At 43.0% G+C, this 21425-nt stretch overlaps 1 protein-coding gene across 1 annotated transcript; it reads left to right on the top strand.

The window, feature by feature from the left end:
- Positions 1 to 1917: 1917 nt before the first annotated feature.
- Positions 1918 to 17483, top strand: SNRPC (small nuclear ribonucleoprotein polypeptide C). The gene is made up of 6 exons (XM_017853668.1): positions 1918 to 2372; positions 2728 to 2770; positions 7131 to 7239; positions 11954 to 12043; positions 14280 to 14384; positions 17141 to 17483. The coding sequence occupies exons 1-6, from the start codon at positions 2203 to 2205 to the stop codon at positions 17263 to 17265; spliced, it is 642 nt and encodes a 213-aa protein (XP_017709157.1). The 5' UTR covers positions 1918 to 2202; the 3' UTR covers positions 17266 to 17483.
- Positions 17484 to 21425: the final 3942 nt, after the last annotated feature.

Raw genomic sequence — 21425 nt, 5'->3', positions numbered from 1 at the left:
CCCAGCTACTTGGAAGGCTGAAGAGGGAGGATTGCTTGATCCCGGGAGGCGGAGGCTGAAGGGAGCTGTGATGGAACCACTGCATTCCAGCCTGGGCAACAGGGTGAAACCCTTTCTCAAAAAAAAAAAGAAAAAAAAAAAGAATATGTCATAGTAGATGGTATCCACTTAATGTTGTCATCCCAGCAGGAGACACGTAATATGTGGTTGTTCTGCCATTAATTATGTTAAGATTTACCACGGTATTAGGGTGGTAAGAGCCTGATAACTTCATTACATAATTCACTTTCCTCTTAGGACCAGGAAGTAATCTTTGTGGTACTTACTATTTCTAAAGGTCAGTTTCCTCATCTGAAATAGGGTTGTTGAATGGATTAAGTAAATCAATGCGTTTAAAGAACCTATGACATAGTAAACATTCAAATAAACTAGCAATTATTATTATTATTTGGTTGCAATTCTACCATTAGAGAACGTAGGGTAGAAGTTACTTCTTCTACAAAAGTTACTTCTATCAATTTCTTTCTATTTAATAATTACCTGGCCGGGCGCGGTGGCTCAAGCCTGTAATCCCGGCACTTTGGGAGGCCGAGACGGGCGGATCACGAGGTCAGGAGATCGAGACCATCCTGACTAACACGGTGAAACCCTGTCTCTACTAAAATACAAAATTTGCCGGGCGCGGTGGCGGGCGCCTGTAGTCTCAGCTACACGGGAGGCTGAGGCAGGAGAATGGCGTGAACCCGGGAGGCGGAGCTTGCAGTGAGTGGAGATCGCGCCACCGCACTCCAGCCTGGGCGACAGAGCAAGCCCCGTCTAAAAAAAAAAAAAAAAAAAAAAAATAATAATAATAATAATTACCTTTTGTGGAGGGGTTAGTGTGTACACTGTATTAAACACTTACAAGGATCTTCACATGTAATTCTTCCTTGAACCCTACAAGAATTATTACCTGCCAGGCGCGGTGGCTCACGCCTGTCATCCCAGCACTTTGGGAGGCAGAGGCGGGCAGATTACTTGAGGTCAGAAGTTCTTCAAGACCAGAGTGGTTAACACGGTGAAACCCCGTCTCTACTAGAAATACAAAAAATTAGCCGGGCGAGGTGGCGGGCGCCTGTAGTTCCAGCTACTCGGGAGGCTGAAGCAGGAGAATGGCCTGAACCCCGGAGGTGGAGCTTGCAGTGAACCGAGATCGCGCCACTGCACTCCAGCCTGGGCTACAGAGTGAGACTCCGTCTCAAAAAACAAAAACAAAAAATAAATTTAAAAAAGGCAAGCGATAACCTTTCTCTATCATCTGTAAAGTTGGACTCCCCTCTTCCCTGCTTCACTTTGCTCCACCTAACCGACTACTATAAATATTTACTATTTTTTTGAGACAGGGTACCACTCTGTCACCCAGCCTGGAGTGCAGTGGCACGATCACGACTCACTATAGCCATGACCTCCTGGGTTCATCTCAGTCCCCCGAGTAGGTGGGACCACAGGCGCGCGCTACCACGTCCGGCGAATTCTTTTTTTTTGATACGGAGTCTCACTCTGTCGCCCAAGTTGGAGTGCAAATGGCGCGATCTCGGCTCACTACAACCTCCGCCTCCCGGGTTCAAGCCATTCTCCTGCCTCAGCCTCCCGAGTAGCTGGGATTAGAGGCGCCCGCCACCACGCCCAGCTAATTTTTGTATTTTTAGTACAGATGGGGTTTCACCAGGTTGGCCGGGCGGGTGTCGAACTCCTGACCTCAGGCGATCCGCCCGCCTCGGCCTCCCAAAGTGCTGGGATTACAGGCGTGACCCACCGCGTCGGGCCAACGTCCGGCTAGTTTTAAAATTTTTTGTAGAGACAAGAGTTTCGCTATGTTGCCCAGGGCTGGTCTCCAACTCCTGGGCTCACGTGATCCTCCCGCCTCAGCCTCCGGAGTACCTGAGATTCCAGGCGCTAGCCACGGCACCGGCTCCTGTTGGTTTTAATATCTGTCTTGTTTCACTAGAATCTCAACTCCACGAGGACAAGAATTTTTACCCATTTTGTTCACTGCTGTTTTTTCAGCATTTATAGCAGCCCCATGCGCTTTGCAGAGAGTCATTAGATATTTACAGAAAGATTAAATACGCTCTTCCGGAAGCATCGAGAAACAAGATTAAAAGAGCTTGGGTGGAACCTCGTAGCGACCCGTAGTACTCCCCTTTCCCGCCTTCCTATTAGATGAAAGGAAGAACGGGAAAAGCCCCGCCCCTCGCTCGGCTGCTGGTGGCGAGGGCTTCGGGTCTTCTCGCTAGTCTCGTGGGGTTCCGCGGTGTAGTCGCTGACTGTGAGCGTCATTTCCGGGCGTCACGTAACGGAGTGGCCAACGTCCTGCAGAGCAACATGCCCAAGTGAGTGGGGCCCCGAAATCTGAGGGTGATTGTAGTCACTAGTTGTGGCCCCTATGCAGGAGCGGAGAGCGGGTTCTGGTTTCTGAAACCTCATGGGATGGGAGAGTATCTGGGGCAGGTGAACGGAGATAGGGAGATGGAGAGCGCTGGACACCCCTTTTTAGAGTGGAGATGGATCCCGCTTAAGGCAACAAAAAAAGCCTGGTTTGTATGTCGACGCTTTGACGCTTTTGAGTCGTGAGGAGGTCGGGCTTTTTGTTTGTTTCTTGGTTTTTATCTTCCATGAACAGCGCTTCCGTGGATGGGCATCTAGCTGGTTGTCATCTCTTTTTTTCTTCCTTTCACCTCTTTTCAGGTTTTATTGTGACTACTGCGATACATACCTCACCCATGACTCTGTAAGTGGCGTATCCATACTTTCAAAAAGCCTTATGTGTAATAATTAAATGAGTTTTGTGTTTTTTTAAAGATGCAAGTTGTGCTTTCCCACCTGCTGAGGTTTAAGGTCAACTGCTTGTAGAAAATAGTTGGAGGTTATTTCCCACCCTAGAGTAACTTTGATTAAAAACCGCTTAACAAGTCAGGCATGGTGGTGTGCCTGTAGTCCCAGCTACGCAAGAGGATGAAGTGAGAGAATCGCTTGAGGTCCAGGCTGCAGTGAGGCATGATCAGGCACTGCTCTCCAGCCTGGACAACAAAACAAAAAAAACCTGCTTATCAAATAATACAGCAGTTAAAGTAGAATGTTTTGTTAGTGCTTTTTTTTTTTTTGAGACGGAGTTTTGCTCTTGTTGCCCAGGCTTGAGTGCAGTGGCACTGTCTCGGCTCACTGCAACCTACACCTCCCGGGTTTAAGCGATTCTCCTGCCTTAGCCTCCTGAGTAGCTGGGACTACCGGCATGGGCCACCACGCCCGGCTAATTTTGAATATTTAGTAGAGACGGGGTTTCTCCATGTTGGTCAGGCTGGTCTCGAACTCCGGACCTCAGGTGATCTGTTTGCCTTGGCCTCCCAAAGTGCTGGGATTACATGCATGAGCCACCATACCCAGCTAACCCCGCCTCTTAAAAAAAAATTTAGTGGTCTAAAGAGCACTTGAGTGGATCTTTGCCATGCATGATTTTGTAATGTGCATTGGTTATTTGGAAAAGTTGATTGACTTGAGTTAGTGCCAGGCTTCAAATGTGGACACATTTGATTATTTAATGAAAACCCACATTAATTAATGTCACAATCTAATCAGAACCATCTTTAAATATTGGGAAGCTGTCAAGCTTATGGTGGCAGATAAGATTTTCCAAAATTCTGATTTTTGCTTAATAGCTGAAATTCTATCACTGGCAGTACTTTCCATTGCTCTCTTTGAAGTGACAGGCTCACTCCATTCATTTTTGAGAAGTCTGAATATATGGTTTGTGCCTGTCACTCTCAAATAAAAATGGTGTTCCATCAAAGAGGCAGCTGGGCTGGATATGGTGGCTCATGCCTGTAATTTCAGCACTTCGGGAGGCCGAGGAAGGAGGATTGCTTGAGCCCAGGACTTCAAGAGAGGCAGCTGGTAGAGCTCATAATTTGAACAGTTACATGCCTGCTTTTCCTTGAAAGAGCATCATATTTTGGCATGCAACACAAGTGCTTTGTCTATATTTCCCATTTTGTCACTCAGAATATTAAAAAGACTTGAACTTAAGGGTTGAGATTTAATAAAAATTAATAATTGTGTTGCTTCATTAATTTCACTTAGTGAAACTAGCTTGTTTTCCCCCTGTGAGTACATACATTGAAGAATACAGTGATCACTAATACAGTCGGGTGCCATTGCCTTGATTCATTCTGAAGTACCAGGAGTTTGGCATCATCAATGAAAATGTCAATACAGTGAAAAAGGAAAGTGATGGCTTAGTACTATTATGAAAACACTTTGACCTTGCAGACCTCGTGAAAGAGTCTCAGAGACCCTTCGATGTCTGTGAACCGTGCCCTGAACACTGCAGCTCTATGCTTTGCTGCCTCTGTAGAAATCTGATTAAATCATAACTCTTTTTACAACTGAGGCCTCGCTGTGTTTCCCAGACTAGTCTAAATTATAACTCTTGATTATCTTGAATAGTGGCCGGAAGAAACTGGCCAGTGATTTTTCTATTGTCACTTTATTTGGAATTCTTTCTAACATATGGTCAGATGTAGTACAGCATTAGTAGAGATGTGGAACATTTAAGTCGGGTGGTTCCTCTTGAAGACGTTGTTACAGTTCTGTATATTATCTTTTTTTTTTGAGATGGAGTCTTGCTTTATTTCCCGGGCTGGAGTGTAATGGCACGACCTTGTTTCACTGTAGCCTCTGCATCCCGGGTTAAAGCAGTTCTCCTGTCTCAGCCTCTCGAGTAGCTGGGATTACAGGCCTGCACCACCACACTCGGCTAGTTTTTGTATTTTTAGTAGAGACGGGGTTTCACCATGAAAAAACAGTCCCGCCTTGGCCTCCCAAAGTGCTGAGAGTCACTGTGCCCAGCCAAGTTCTGTGTATTTTCATACATTGTCCTGGAGTAGAATGCTCTGATAAATTGGTATTTTTAGTAGCTTGTCAGTTTGTGCTTATAGATCCCTAGTCCTTTTTTTTTTTTTTACCCCCTCTCTAGGTAAAACCCCTGGAGATAATTTTCTGAAATTGTTAATGAGGGGGCTGTGCCTTTCTGCCCTTTTTTGGCATTATAGTTTCATATACCTATTATTCACTTTCTTGCTAATGCCAGAATTCAGAGAACTGAAAAGTATTTCTTTATATTAAAAATGTCTTTTCATGAGAAATGTCATGAACGCTTGTTCCTTCTAAAGTGATGTCTTGCAAAAATAGAAAATTTCTATGGTGATTGATTTTACAGATCCCTGTAGTGGACTTAGAAATGTGTAAAAACAGCCGGGCATGGTGGCTTACTCCTGTAATCCCAGCACTGGGAGGCCAAGGTGGGCGGATCACGAGATCAGGAGTTCAAGACCAGCCTGGCCAATGTAGTGAAACCCCATCTCTACCAAAAATACAAAAAAAATGACCTGGCTGTGGTGGCACATACCTATCGTTCCCAGGTACTTGGGGCTGAGGCAGGAGAATCGGCTTGAACCTGGGAGGCGGACGGTTTCAGTAAGCCAAGATCTCGCCACTGCACTCCAGCCTGGGTGACATAGTGAGACTCCATCTCAAAAAAAAAAAAAAAAAAAACCAAAAAAAAATGAACAAGAATGTGTAAAAACATTCGCAGTGCTGTAACTTTTGGACTTTGGTTGATTTTTTAGTATGTTTTTTTTCTTTTTTTTTTGAGATGGAATGTCACTGTGTTGGCCCAGTCTGGTAGGTGCAGTAGCATGATCTCAGTTCACTGCAACTTCCACTTCCCAGATTCAAGTGATTCTCCTGCCTCAGCCTCTCGAGTAGCTGGGATTACAGGCGCGTGCAATCATACCCAGTTAATTTTTGTATTTTTAGTAGAGACAGGGTTTCACCTTGTTGGCCAGGGTGGTCTTGAACTCCTGACATCAGGTGATCTGCCCACTTTGGCCTCCCAAAGTGCTGGGATTATAGGTGTGAGCCACTGCGACTGGCTGCTAGTCATGATTTTGTTGTTAGGCTTAAGGCATCATTGTTGTATTAATGTAAGCAGTGGTTGGGAGGACAAGGAATAATTTTTTTTTTTTTTTTTTTTGAGACAGAGTCTCTCTGTGTCTCCCAGGTTGGAGTGCAATGACACAATCTTGGCTCACTGCACGCTCCGCCTCCTGGGTTCATGCCATTCTCCTGCCTCAGCCTCCTGAGTAGCTGGGACTACAGGCGCCTGCCACCATGCCTGGCTAATTTTTTGTATTTTTAGTAGAAACAGGGTTTCACCATGTTAGCCAGGATGGTCTCGATCTTACCTCGTGATCCACCCGCGTCGGCCTCCCAAAGTGCTGGGATTATAGGCTGGAGCCACTGTGCCCAGCCAGGAACATTTTTTTTTTTTTGAGATAGGATTTTGCTTTGTCACCCAGGCTGGAGTGTAGTGGAGTGATCTTGGCTCACTGTAGCCTTGATCTCTTACGCTTAAACGTCCTTCCCACCTTAGCTTCCCAAGTAGCTGGGACCACCACCTTTGCTGCAGTTACTCAACTGTTCCTCGTAGAGAGAAGCTGTAGCCAATATGTAAATAAATGTGCTGGGCTCTGTGGCTCACACCTGTAATATCACAGCACTTTGGAAGGCCAAGGTGAGAGGATCACTTGAGCCTAGGGGTTTGAGACCAGCCTGGGCAACATTGTGAGACGTCATCTCTACAAAAATTAAGTTGGCTGGTCATAGTGGCTCGTGTCTCTAGTCCCAGCAACTCAGGAGGCTGAGGTGGGATGATTGCTTGAGCCCGGATGGTTGAGGCTGCAGTGAGCTGAGATCGTGCTATTGCATTCCATCCTGGGCAACAGAGCAGGACCCTGTTCAAAAAAAAAAAAAGGTAGATAGAGATAAATGTGGTTGTGTTCCAATACTTTTTTTTTTTTTAACACAAAAGCCAGTGGCTGGCCAATGGGGCATAGTTTGCTGACCTCTGGTCTAGATAATATAGTAAAAAAATTACCACAGTATGTTGCTGGATAATGTTTTTAAGTAATACTGTAGCAGCCAGCTAATGCTGCTGATACTAGACACATTACTTTATATAAAGGCAAAACTTTATTAAATTTTTAGTGTTGGACATTTGTTTCTATGTCTGATATGATCTTTTTATTTTGCAGCCATCTGTGAGAAAGACACACTGCAGTGGAAGGAAACACAAAGAGAATGTGAAAGACTATTATCAGAAATGGATGGAAGAGCAGGCTCAGAGCCTGATTGACAAAACAAGTATGCTTCAGTCTCTTGTTCTGATGTGGTAAAATGGTCCTATTCTTTCTTGTCCCTGTCTGTGGTGTTTTTCACAGAGGCAACTCATTCTGAATGATAAATAGGAGCATTTGGATATGTTGAATGAAAGAAGTGGAAGGTCATTGGTTTCCCAAGGATATAAGAACACATTAATATTTATTATTGAGGATAGAGCAATCAGAGACAGCAATAAGGTTAGATGGGGAAGTGAGGCAGAGAAGAATGGAGTTGCTTAATATTTATCTATTAACACCAGATTTTATAGCAAATTTCTATAAAGCCCCTTTGTAGTTAATCCACAGGTTTTAGAAGTGTGTTCCTATTCTAATAGGAACAGATGAGGAGTGGGATTGTGGTTTTCCCCAAGTAGTTTGAGACTATATTTAGATGTTTTATTTGTAGTCCTGACAGAGTACTAGTCAAAAAGAAATTACTTGATGTAACAAAATAGTCTGAATATGTTTCGGATCCCTGTTGTACATCCCATGCTCTTATTATTAGGAACATTTTGTTCTGGCTTATTGGGTCTAGGACACTAACTGAAGGAGATGTTGCATTTTTAGTTTAGATCATCCTGGTGTATTTGAATCACAGCCTTTCTTAATCATTCATTGTACTCCAAGCTGGCAAGCAAATATGGGTTTTGTGATGTGACTTTTTAAAAAAGCAGTAGGCCAGGTGCAGCGGCTAATGCCTGTAATCCCAGCACTTTGGGAGGCTGAGGCGGGCAGATCACTTGAGGCCAGGAGTTGGAGAACATCCTGGCCAACATGGTGAAACCCCATCTCTACTAAAAATACAAAAATTAGCCCAGGTGCGGTGGCTCACGCCAGTAATCCCAGCCAAAACATTTTTTTAAAATTAAAAAGTAATAAAAAGGCAAAACTGGCCGGGCACACTGGCTTACGCCTGTAATCCCAGCACTTTGGGAGGAGGAGGTGGTGGATCATTTGAGATCAGGAGTTTGAGACCAGCCTGGCCAACATGGCGAAAACCCATCTCTACTAAAAATACAAAAAATTCAGATGGGCATGGTGGTGCCTGCCTGTAGCCCCAGCTACTTGGGAGACTGAGGCAGTCTCCCAAGTAGCTCAAACCCAGGAAGCGGAGGTTGCAGCGAGCTATGATTGCGCCACTGCACTGCACTGCACTCCAGTCTGGGCGACAGAGTAAGACTCTGTCTCAAAAAAATAGTAATAATTAATAAATAATAAAAAGGCAAAACTATTGTGAAAATTTTCAAATAAAATAGACAAGTGGGTGCTGGGTGTGGTGGCTCACGCCTGTAATCCCAGCACTTTGGGAGGCCGAGGTGGATGGATCACCTGAGATCAGGAGTTCGAGACCAGCCTGACCAATGTGGAGAAACCCTGTCTCTACGAAAAATACAAAATTAGCTGGGTGTGGTGGCGCATGCCTGTAATCCCAGCTACTCGGGAGGTTTAGGCAGGTGAATCGCTTGAACCCAGGAGGCGGAGGTTGCAGTGAGCCAAGGTCTCACCACTGCATTCTGGCCTGGGCGATAGAGCGAGACTCTGTCTGAAAAAAAAAAAAAAATAGACAAGCTTAATGAACCTCCCATTCTGAATTTCCTAACCCTTCATTTCTCATCACTCAGCTGTAGCACTCTTGTTGCATTTATTCTGAGTTTCTCAACCTTGATACTGTTGTCGTTTAAGGCTGGATAATCTTTTGCTGTGGGGATCTTTCTGTGCGTTGCAGGATTTTTGACAGCATGCCTGGCATCTGCTAATTAGATGCCAGTACCAATCTCCAGTTGTGACTACTAAAAATATCTCCAGGCATTGTGTAGTGTCCCTGGGAGGCAAAATTGTTTCTGGCCAAGAGAGACACTGAATACTGTCACCTACTCCTTCTCCTTCCTGGATTATTATGGAGCAAACCTCAGACATTGTCCCAGTTTTTTAAATTGATTTTATTTATTTATTTTATATATTTATTTTTTTGAGATTGAGTCTTGCTCTGTTGCCCAGGCTGGAGCGATCTCAGCTCACTGCAACCTCTGCCTCCTGGGTTCAAGTGAGTATCCTGCTTCAGCCTCCCGAGTAGCTAGGACTACAGGCGCACACCACCACACCTGGCTAATTTTTTTTGTTTTTGGTAGAAATGGGGTTTCACCATGTTGGCCAGGCTGGTCTCGAACTACTGACCTCAAGTATTGACCTACTTTGGCCTCCCAAAGTGGTGGGATTACAGTTGTGAGCCACCATGCCCAGTCCCAATTTTTTTAAAAAACTGAGTCTCACTCTGTTGCCCAGACTGGAGTGCTGTCGTATAATCAAAGCTCACTGCAGCCTCAAATTTCTGGGCTCAGGTGATCCTCCGGTCTTGGCCTCCTGAGTAGCTAGGACTACAGGTACACACCACTATGCTAGGTTAATTTTGTAAAATTTTGTATAGAGATGGGATCTCACTTTGTTGCTCAGGCTGGTCTTGAACTCCTGGCCTCAAGCAATCCTCCTGCCTGGGCCTCCAAAAGTGTTGGGATTATAGGCATGAGCCACCACACCTGCCCCATTGTCCCACTGCATATGAAAAAATAAACCATGATGTAATCTTTTCCCCTTATTTGAAAAGATGTTAGAAATTTCTTAGCATGAAAAGATTTACAGTATATTCTGTAGTTACTTTCCATAGGCAGCAAAATAATTTAGGATGAATAAACTTTTTTTTAATTTAAATTTTAATTTTTTTAGAGATAGGGTCTTACTCTGTCACGCAGGCTGGAGTGCAGTCGCCTGATCATAGCTCACTGTAGCCTTGAACTCCTGGGCTCAAGCATTCCTCCTGCCTCAGCCTCCCAGGTAGCTGGGACTACAGGTGCACACCACCATTCCCAGCTAATCTTTAGTTTTTGTAGAAACGGGGTCTCACTATGTTGCCCAAGCTAGTCTTTAACTCTGGAACTCAAGAGATCCTCCTGCCTCAGCCTCCCAAAGTGCTAGGATTACAGGCAGGAGCCACTGCACTCGGCTTGAGTACATGTGTTTGTTTTTGTTTTAAGGATAGTCAGAATAATAAACATTTTTAGCGGAGGACTTTTGAGAAGAGTGGGGAGCCCCTCAGGGACACACTCATGAAATCCCTGATTATGTTGACATAGAGCCTGCTACTAAGTCAGTGACTTTGCTTCCCCCACTTCAGGCTTTACAAGCTGTCCTCCTACAAAAGATGTGAGAGAGGCCTTTTTGATTGAAAAAGTCCATATTGGGATATAATCCCTGTGATCGCACAGGCTTTGTTCAGAGGCATATGGATAATAAGCTATTCATAAATCTCCACTTAGGTCACTTTTTTGATCTGATCCCATGAATTATCAGTAATTGATGAGTAATTTGATTTCCTTTGCATTGGTGGGGGTGGAGTGGGATGGGCTATAGACAGCTTATGTCAGGAACAGACTTTGTAAGTGTGTATTTTAATATTTATTTGTGATTCTTTTCTAAAACCAAATATAGATGATCTTCAGTTTCTCTTGTTTTCTCTTATGCTTCATCTGAAAAAAAAATTTTAATTGATTGTATTAGATTTTCTTAAAAATCGTAACTCTTTTGGGGCAGGCTTATAGTTTGAAATCTTTGTATGTTTTGAATATCCTAGTTTAGTGCATTGATTTCCAAACTGGTAAACCAACATAGTGTATTATTTTGACCTAGGACAGCATACATAGGAAGGATAGAAATTTTATAAAGCCTAGCTTTTTGAGCATGTATTACATACACTTTTTCAAACAAAACTACGAATGGCTTGAATTGGTTATAAACTACATCTACAGATTAAAGATGACTCTTCCTCTTTGGTAAAAGATATTGATAGGGCCAGGCATGGTGGCTCATGCCTATAATCCTAGCACTCTGGTAAGCTAAGATGAGTGGATTGCATGAACTCAGGAGTTTGAGACTAGCCTGGGCAATTTGGTGAAACCCAGTCTCTACAAAAAATACAAAAATTAGCCAGGCATAGTGCCATGCACCTGTAGCTATTCAGGAGGATGAAGCGAGAGGATCACCTGAGCCCAGGAGGTCGAGGCTGCCATGAGCTGCGATTGTGTCGCTGCATTACAGCATGGGTGACAGTGAGACTCTGTCTCAAAAAGAAAAGACATTGATAGGCAGGACATTTTTACTCCAGTCTCCCATATTTAATTTAGCCATAGAGGCCGGGCGTGGTGGCTCAAGCCTGTAATCCCAGCACTTTGGGAGGCCAAGATGGGCGGATCACGAGGTCAGGAGATCGAGACCATCTTGGCTAACACGGTGAAACCCCGTCTCTACTAAAAAATACAAGAAACGTGGTGGGCGCCTGTAGTCCCAGCTACTCGAGAGGCTGAGGCGGGAGAATGGCGTAAACCCGGGAGGCGGAGCTTGCAGTGAGCTGAGATCCGGCCACTGCACTCCAGCCTGGGCGACAGAACGAGACTCCGTCTCAAAAAAAAAAAAAGAAATGCTAAGTAGAAAACATGAATCAATAAACCAATTAATTGCAATTTTAGCTGCTGAATACCTAAAAATGATTTTAAAACTGTAGAACCATGATGTAATAATTTTAGAGGACAGCTAGCAAGAGTAAAGTAATTGGAACCACCAAAGACTTAAAAGAAAGTGGTTATTTTAGTTACTGGGTTGTTGAATTCTTATTCATCTTTTTTTTTTTCTCGCCCTCATCTCCGAAGCGGCTGCATTTCAACAAGGAAAGATACCTCCTACTCCATTCTCTGCTCCTCCTCCTGCAGGGGCGATGATACCACCTCCCCCCAGCCTTCGTAAGTTTAAAGTTTTAATCTTAAAGGGTGTGATGGGGCAGGCTATCCTTTTATTAGGTTACATTATCTCACCGTTGGCTTTCAAATGCTGTTGCATTTGTATGTAGATAGTAATATAAATGTATAAATATATAAATGTTGAATATAGATGCATGTAGTAATAGCAAACAACTTTAGTGGTATGATTTCTAAAATAACTTTAGAGTTAACTTTTGATTGCATTGTCACTAAGTACTGTATTTGTGGCATCCCAGTTGTGGATCTAAGACAGATTTAAATGGAAAGAAAGCTCAGAATGAACCTCTGATTAGATGAGCTAATACATGAATAGGAGTTGCTAGGTACATTAAATTATTTACTCTATGAGCACAGCACTAGAGGACTGAAATAGCTGATAAACTCCTTAGTCTTTTGCCGTATTTTCTAACCCACCTAACACCAAAATCTGTATCTTAGAAACATAAGAATTAGGCTGGGTGTGGTGGTTCACACCTGTAATCCCAACACTTTGGGAGGCTGAGGCAGGTGGATCACCTGAGGTCAGGAGTTCAAGACCAGCCTGGCCAACATCGTGAAACCCCATCCCTACTAAAAATACAAAAATTAGCCGGGCGTGGTGGTGCACGTCTGTAGTCCTAGCTACTCAGAAGGCTGAGGCAGGAGAGTTGCTTGAACCTGGATGGTGGCGGTTGCATTGAGCTGAGATCACCCCACTGCACTCCAGCCTGGGCAACACAGCAAGACTGTGTCTCAAAGAAAAAAAAAAGAAAGGTAAGAATTAGATCATTGAAAGTAGAGTGGATCATGGGCCCAGCTTTCTGGGAAAGTTTGTTGTTTCTGTGTGACAGACAAGAGGAGATTGAGTGCTGCACTGGATCGTACTGTACTGTGGCTCTCCTGGGAGGGGTCAGACTGAAATCACATACAGGACCTAGACTCAATCTTGTACACAGTCGCGAGTATAAACCCAGGGAAGTAGGCTGTTTGTAATAGTTGCACACTAATGTAGGTGGACCACTAATGTCCTGCCAAACCTTTTCTGGGCACCTGCCATCCTAGGACCTGGTCAGGCCTCAGCCCATAGCAACTCCAAGGTTACTTCTCTCTCCTTTTCTACCTTGACTGGCTGACACTCAACTCCATTATTTTTGATAGCAGAATAGTCTATGGTATGAATTTACCATAATTTACCTCACTATTTTCTTTCTTTCTTTCTTTTTTTTTTTTTTGAGATAGAGTCTTGCTCTGTCGCCCAGGCTAGAGTGCAGTGACATGATCTCAGCTCTCTGCAACCTCCGCCTCCTGGGTTCCCTGGATTCAAGTGATTCTCCTGCCTTAGCCTCCCAAGTAACTGGGATTGCAGGTGCATGCCACCATGCCCAGCTAATTTTGTATTTTTAGTAGAGATGGGGTTTTGCCATGTTGGCCAGGCTGGTCCCGAACTCCTGACCTCCCGTGATCTGCCCGCCTCAGCCTCCCAAAGTGCTGGGATTACAGGCTTAAGCCACCACCCCCAGCCTGCCTCACTATTTTCTTATTGGATATTTAAGTTGTTCCAAATTTTAGGTATTGTAAATGATACTGTCAGGAACATCCCTGCATATAAGTCTTTGTATTTCCAAAGAATCTTTTAAAACCATGTTTTCATTTTTTACAAAGGGATCTGAAATTAAATACTTAAGGCTTAAGTCCATCAGCTTTTTGTCACAAGCCCTATAGAAGGTACAACCTCTCCATCCCCTTGTTTTGTTTTTTTAAATTAAAATCTTGATTTTTCTTAACCTAGGGAATCTGACTTTATTTTATTCTTCTGTCTAGGCAGACTTATATGAAGGAGTTCATGAGATCCTTTTAGTTTGATTAAGAAGAGAAAATGTTGCTGGGTGCAGTGGCTAATGTCTGTAATCCTAGCATTTTGGGAGGTTGAGGTGGATAGATTACCTGAGGTTGGGAGTTCGGGACCAGCCTGACCAACATGGTGAAACCCTGTCTCTACTAAAAATACAAAATTAGCTGGGCACGGTGGCACATGCCTGTAATCTCAACTACTCGGGAAGCCGAGGCAGGAGAATCGCTTGAACCTGGGAGGCAGAGGTTGCGGTGAGCCGAGATCGTGTCATCGCACTCTGGCCTGGGCAACAAGAGTGAAACTCCCGTCTAAAAAAAGAAAAGAAAGAGAAGAGAAAATGTTAATATGTGAGCACACCTTAACCACAGGCTCCATTCTTTATTTCAGCGGGTCCTCCTCGCCCTGGTATGATGCCAGCACCCCATATGGGGGGCCCTCCCATGATGCCAATGATGGGCCCTCCTCCTCCTGGGATGATGCCAGTGGGACCTGGTAAGTTTGAATGTCTTGTCTTTCTAGTTTGCTCCATTGTGTTTCTAGTTTGCTCCATTTAGTTTAGTCACTATGCATAACTGACACTTAATGGAAGGAAGTTAGTATGTGTAGCCAAAGCTTGAAAATGGGGAGTTGTGCTCCACTTCTGAGGGTGGAATATTTACATAAATTGTCTAATTAGCTGTCTAAATGTATTATTGTAACAAATTAAATTTGGTCAATTATTAATGGTAAAGAAAAAGAAATACTTGGTTTATCATTATAATTGGATGGTATCCAGTGACCTTGTGCTACTAAAAGCAGGATAGGTTGCATCTGTTTTTATTTTCTTCTCTTCTGTTTCCTTGCCTCATCCTGGCTTTTGGCCATTTATACTGAAGAGAAGGGTTGATGAACTTGTTCCATTTTGTGGGGAGGGGGAAGGTTATGGATACATTTTCTCAGTTTTGATTTGGAGCAGAGCCACCTCTTGTTGCTTGTTTAATCTTGCAGTTTAACTTGGCCACATCATTATATTAAAAAGCTTTCAGCCTGGTGGTTGGTTTTTTATTTGGGGAGGGGTAGAAAATCTTACACTTCAAACGTTTTATTTTAATGTCAGTTTAAACATACGTTAATTTGCAAATCTTTCTGATACATGAGCAGGACCTTTGCTTTAAGAGTGTGTCTAATGATTGGAACACTGTATATTTATTGCATTAACCAGTAAGCCATAACTATAACACATCCTCCACCAACTTTAGTTTCATTTCTTTGAAGTGTTCTGAAACCTTGTGATATAATCTAGTTCCAATCTTTTATGATTATTTTGCCTACCAAATTGTTGAGCATTTTTTGGTGATAGTTTATCTGAGTCTTCCTAAGTATTAAGTTAGTTTTCATAGAAGCTGTTCTCTTTTCACACTCATTTAATTGGTTTGCAGAAAAATTATATATATATAATTAGAGTAATAACTACAACTGACATAATCAGGTTTGGGAACAGATGTGACCGACACCTCCAACTCCTCTGGAAAAACAAGCTGCAAAGTTACTAGAGTAGCTTCCTAGGCAGAAGTATCAGTATGTCTGCTGTGGGTATCACTTAGAGGAAGGGGAGAGTATAGATAAAGAGAGTTCCTGCCTTACTGACTTGTGAGCCCAAAGCACAATCAAAATGACTTCAATGACTTTAGCTTCCTTAACCCAGGCTCACAAATTCAAATTCTTAGAGGTTTTAGGGATGTGGTGAACTGGGGAATGCATGATTCGTCTAAAGAAGGCTTCTAGAACTCAGCTTCAGCCTGTGGTTGACATTCGAGAATACAGGCTTGGTGTTGCCTTTTCTCCTGAGTTTGCTTTTTGTTTTCTGTTTTTTCAAGCCAGGATAAAATGATAAGATTGTGGGATTTGTGTTAAAATAATTGAGTAGTTAGAGGGTGGACAGGGATAGGAATGGGTGGCGAGTAGAGATAAAGTTGTCCATGAGTGGATAATTGTTGAAGCTGGATGATGGATACATGGATGTTCATTATACTCTTCTTTACTATTCTTGTGTATGTTTGAACATTTCCATAATAAAAAGTTTAAAAGAAAAAAGGAATCTACTCTTTCGTATGAAATCCCAATGTTGTCAACTGATTCAAAGTAAATCCACTATGGAAACCAAAGAAAACAAGTTGCCAGTTTTTAATCTTTGGTCTATGTCCATCCATTTCCTCTAAGAAATTCTTAAATATAGGTTAAGCATGGGCTTTTATGTGGTATTTAGAAGTTAGTAGTATTCTCTGTTCCTGTTTAAATTGGTCTTAAATTCTGTACCTGTTGGATTTTGTGTCTTTGCATATTCTTGTGTCTCACTATTTGTGATAAGGCTATATTCAAGTTTGAATGTAGTTTTCTCTTGAACCCTTTGCTGCAAACCTTTAATCCAAATTATTTAGTTAAAATAAATTGGTAAAATTTGATGTTTAAAAGAATATAGATAACATGAAATTATGGGGCATAATAGTAAAATTAATATCCATGAACCCACCACCCAGCTGAGAAGTAGAACATTATCGATTCCATTGAAACTACCTGTGTTCCTCTCCGACCCCTCTGCCTGCCTTCCCCTCCCTGGCTCATTTATTTGGCTGGTTTATTGATGGGACACTTAAAAAATTCATTAATAGTTTCTGAAATGCATTAGAAAATCAGATTTTGTGTGCACTAATTGTTATAAATCACATTATTGCCTATTATTTTTCTTGACTTGAGCTAAGTATGGTTACTAACAGGTTCCCAGCATGGGCCTCCTGCTTACCTTTCCTACAACTCCGAACAAACGCTTAGTGGCAAGATTGTCCTCTGTGCCTGTGTACATTCAGGAAATAGCTCCTGGTTATATGGTGGATATCACTGATTAAAAGAGCTGACTGAAAAACATGTGACTTAGTTGTGAATTTCCCTGAGTGAGAAAAAAAGGTCAGTTTAGGGAACTAGTGTCCCTGGTGATTTCTGGAAAGCAGTCTATTAATAGTTTCCCCTTACTATCATTAGATCATGATTCCCATATGGTTCTTGTGTTGACCTTTTTGTTTTTTTGTCTGAGAATGTCTAAGTAATTTACAGATGTGATAAATTTGTTGCATTTCTTCTGTCACGTATGTCTTTTTTCCAGTATTTTGCAAGGGGGGCTACGTTTTTTGTTCTTAATTGAAGTCCCATCAAACTCTCCCTAAATAATATTTTCTGACTCCCTTTTTTTCCCTCTTCTTTGTTTTGTCCTGCAGCTCCTGGAATGAGGCCGCCCATGGGAGGCCACATGCCAATGATGCCTGGGCCCCCAATGATGAGACCTCCTGCCCGTCCCATGATGGTGCCCACTCGGCCCGGAATGACTCGACCAGACAGATAAGGATAGAGGGGAGGCCTCATTGTATCAGTTTTATATTACCTGTTCTGCTTCACCAGGAGATCATGCTGCTGTAATACTGAGTTTTCTAAACAGCATAGGGAAGACTTGCTCCCCTGTCCTATCAGAGAATAGTTTTGGAGGGGAGAAGTAGGACAAAAAAGATGCAGTTTTCATTTATATTGGGAAATGTGAAAATAAAATTGTCAACTCTTTCTTTTCCTCCTCTCCGTGTTTTCTGTATATCATAAAGGAAATGAAACATTCCAGTTCTGTTTCTCTAGCTAATTATCTCTTCAGCATATCCTCTGCGTGAGATTATTTTTCCTTAGCTATATAGTAAATCTCTTCAGGCATCCTCCCTTTATTAGTAAAGTCATCTTGTACAGCACTAAATCTAGCACTTGCAGAGCTTTTGTTGGTTAAATCAATCAACAGCTCGATTAATTTTTCACATGAATAACACTTTGTATAGTAAGTGGAAAATTTTAAGTCTTTTATGCTGAAGTAAGGGAAAATAGTTCCTGTTGTGTGCGTGTCAGCTAAGAATGGCAAGAATTGCCCTAAACTCAGCTTCTCCTCCTTTCTCTCAGCTCCCCTCTTCCTTGGGCTCAAATAATGTGAAAAGTTTCTCCTTTTTAAAAAACGTATTTAAAGTTATTTTAAAAAATAACTTTAAGGCCGGGCATGGTGGCTCACGCCTCTAATCCAAGCAGTTTGAGGACTGAGGCGGGCAGATCACCTGAGGTCGGGAGTTCCAGACCAGCCTGAACAATGTGGGGAAACCCCATCTCTACTAAAAATACAAAAATTAGCCAGGCATGGTGGTACGTGCCTGTAATCCCAGCTACTCAAGAGGCTGCGGTGGGAGAATCACTTGAACCTGGGAGGCAGAGGTTGCAGTGAGCCGAGATTGTGCCACTGTACTCCAGCCTGGGCAACAGAGTCTCCAAAAAAATAAATAAATGACATAATAATAATCAAAAATAATAATAACTAAAGGGCCAAGTGTGATAGCTGACGCCTGTAATCCCGGCATTTTGGGAGACTGAGACGGGTGGATTGCTTGAGCCCATGAGTTTGAGACCAACCTGGGCAACATGGGGAAACCCCATCTTTACAAAAAAATACAAAGATAAGCTGGGTGTGGTGGCACACGCCTGTAGTCCCAGCTACTCTAGAAGCTGAGGTAGGAGGATTCCGCTTGAGCCTGGGAGGCGGAGGTTGCAGTGCGCTGAGATTATTACACTGTTACTGCCTGGGAGACAGAGCGAGACCCCATCTCAAAAAAAACCAAAAAGCAACCCAAACAACTTTAAATTAGAGATAGTGTCTCACAATATTGGCCAGGCTAGTCTGGAACTCCTGGTTTCAAGCATTCCTCTTGCTTCAGCCTCTTGAAGTGTTGGGGTAACAGGCGTGAGCCACTACACCTGGCCTGAAAACTTTCTGTAGCATTAGTAAAATTACACAGATTTCTATATTACAGAAGGTGCTTTTATTTGTTTATTTTTTTGAGATAGGGTCTCACTCTATTGCCCAGGCTGGGGTGCAGTGGCTCAGTCATAGCTTACTACAGCTTTGACCTCCTGGGCTCAAGTGATCCTCCTGCCTTGGCCTCCCAAAGTGCTGGGATTACAGGGGTAAGTCACTGTGGCTGGCCCAGAATGTGTTTTTAGAATTCTGTTTGTTACATAAGTAGGCTGTAAAAGTAGCATATTTTCAGGGAAGCATCTAGAAAGGAAGCCATTGGCACTGTTCATATTCAGTGAAGTGTAAAACTTAAATTCTCGGCTGGGCGTGGTGGCTCATGCCTGTAATCCCAGCACTTTGGGAGGCCGAGGTGGGCAGATCACAAGGTCAGGAGTTTGAGACCAGTCTGCCTACATGGTGAAACCCCGTCTCTACTAAAAAATACAAAACATTAGCTGAGTGTGGTGGTGTGCGCCTGTAATCCTAGCTACTCGGGAGGCTGAGGCAGGATAATTGCTTGAACCTAGGAGGCGGAGGTTGTGAGCCAAGATTGCACCATTGCACTCTAGCCTGGGTGACAGAGCAAGACTCCGTCTCGAGAAAAAAACAAAAAACCTTAAAACTCATATTGCAAGTGGGAATGAAAACTATTATACCCTCTGGGAAGGCAATTTGGCGGTATCTATCAGAATTATAATAACTGTATCTATGACCTAGTATTTCCATGTCTAGAAATTTATCCTGCAGGTAGACTTGCACATGTATGAAATGACTGACATGTATGTGTATTATGTATTGCAGCAAAAGATTGGAAATAATATAGATGTCCAATGATAGGGGGCTGATTTAAGTATAATACAGTTGCATATACCATGTTGCATATACATGCATCAATACACAGTTCCATATACTATGCCTGTTAAAACAGTATAAGGAAGTTCTGTGTACCAATAGGAAAAGATCTCCAAGATACACATTGTTCTACACATTGGTTCACCTAACAATGTATTGTTTGCGGCTATCCTTTTTTTTTTTTCTGAGATGGAGTCTCACTCTGTCGCCTAGGCTGGAGTGCAGTGGCGTGATCTTGACTCACTGCAAGCTGCATTTCCTGGGTTCACGCCATTCTCCTGCCTCAGCCTCCTCAGCAGCTGGGACCACAGGCGCCTGTCATCATGCCCAGCTAATTTTTTTTTTTCTATTTTTAGTAGAGGCGGGGTTTCACTGTGTTAGCCAGGATGGTCTCCATCTCCTGACCTCGTGATCTGCCCGCCTCGGCCTCCCAAAGTGCTGGGATTACAGGTATGAACCACGCGCCCAGCCAATAGATTCTTTATTTTAAAACTTATTACAAAACTACATTAATCAAGACACTGTGGTACTTGCATAAGAATAGACATATAGATAAATGAAATAGAATTAAGAGTCCAGAAATAAACCTTTACATCTGTCATCAGTTGATTTTCACCAGGACAATTCAATGGGGAAAATGATGTTTTCAACAAATGTTGCTAGGACAACTGGATATCCACATGTAAAATTATGAAGTCGATTCCTTGCATCATACCATATATAAAAATTATGCCGGGCACGGTGGCTCATGCCTGTAATCCCAGCACTTTGGGAGGCCGAGACAGGCGGATCACGAGGTCAGGAGATCGAGACCATCCTGGCTAACACGGTGAAACCCCGTCTCTACTAAAAATACGAAAAAACTAGCCGGGCAAGGTGGTGGGCGCCTGTCGTCCCAGCTACTCGGGAGGCTGAGGCGGGAGAATGGCGTGAACCCAGGAGGCGGAGCTTGCCGTGAGCCGAGATCGTGCCACTGCACTCCAGCCTGGGCGACAGAGTGAGACTCCATCTCAAAAAAAAAAAAAAAAATTATATATGGGTCATATTAAAATGGATCATATTCCTAAATGTAAGAGCTAAAACTATACAATCTTAGAAGAGAATGTAGATGTAAATCTTCATGTCTTCAGATTAGGCAGTGATTTCCCAGATACGACACCAAAAGCACAGCAGCACAAGTGGAGGGAAGATAAACTGGATATCATCTAATTTTTTTGCACTTCATTTTTCTTTGTCTTTTTTTATGTTTGTTTTTGAGATGGAGTCTCGCTCTGTTCCCTAGGCTGGAGTACAGTGGCACAATCCCAGCTTACTGCAACCTCTACCTCTCAGGTTTAAGCGATTCGCCTGCCTCAGCCACCTGAGTAGCTGGGACTACACACGTGCGCCACCACGCCTGGCTAACTTTTTTGTATTTTTAGTAGAGACTGGGTTTCACCATGTTGGCCAGGCTAGTCTTGAACTCCTGACCTCAGGTGATCTGCCCACCTCGGCCTCTTGAAGTGCTGGGATTACAGGCGTGAGCCACCGCGCCCAGCCTGCACTTCATTTTTCTATCAGGAAAGTTAAGACAACTCATAGAATGGGAGAAAGTTTTGCAAATAATATATCGTGTAACGGACTTGTATCTACAATATATAAAGAAATATAACTCAACAAAAAGACAATTAAAAAATCGACAAGAGATCTGTACAGACATTGTTTCCAAAGAAGATTTACAAATGGCCAAAAACCTATGAAAAGGTGTTCAACATCAGCCATCTAGGAAATGCACACAAATCCTTAACCAAATATTGGCAATCAGAATTCAGCAATATATGAACATTATATACCATGAC

The sequence above is a fragment of the Rhinopithecus bieti genome, unplaced genomic scaffold, assembly GCF_001698545.2.
Source record: "Rhinopithecus bieti isolate Rb0 unplaced genomic scaffold, ASM169854v2 scaffold_36553, whole genome shotgun sequence".
Lineage (NCBI taxonomy): Eukaryota > Metazoa > Chordata > Mammalia > Primates > Cercopithecidae > Rhinopithecus > Rhinopithecus bieti.
The sequence above is the reverse complement of the archived record's forward strand: the minus strand, read 5'-3'. Positions and strand labels throughout refer to the sequence as shown.

What these genes read in the sequence shown, in the direction of transcription:
- SNRPC (XM_017853668.1), top strand. Translation starts at nt 2,203, where the DNA reads ATGAAAGGAAGAACGGGAAAAGCCCCGCCCCTCGCTCGGCTGCTGGTG. An exon ending in CATACCTCACCCATGACTCT is followed by an intron (nt 2,771 to 7,130) that starts GTAAGTGGCGTA and finishes TTTATTTTGCAG; the next exon opens with CCATCTGTGAGAAAGACACA. An exon ending in GAGCCTGATTGACAAAACAA is followed by an intron (nt 7,240 to 11,953) that starts GTATGCTTCAGT and finishes TCATCTCCGAAG; the next exon opens with CGGCTGCATTTCAACAAGGA.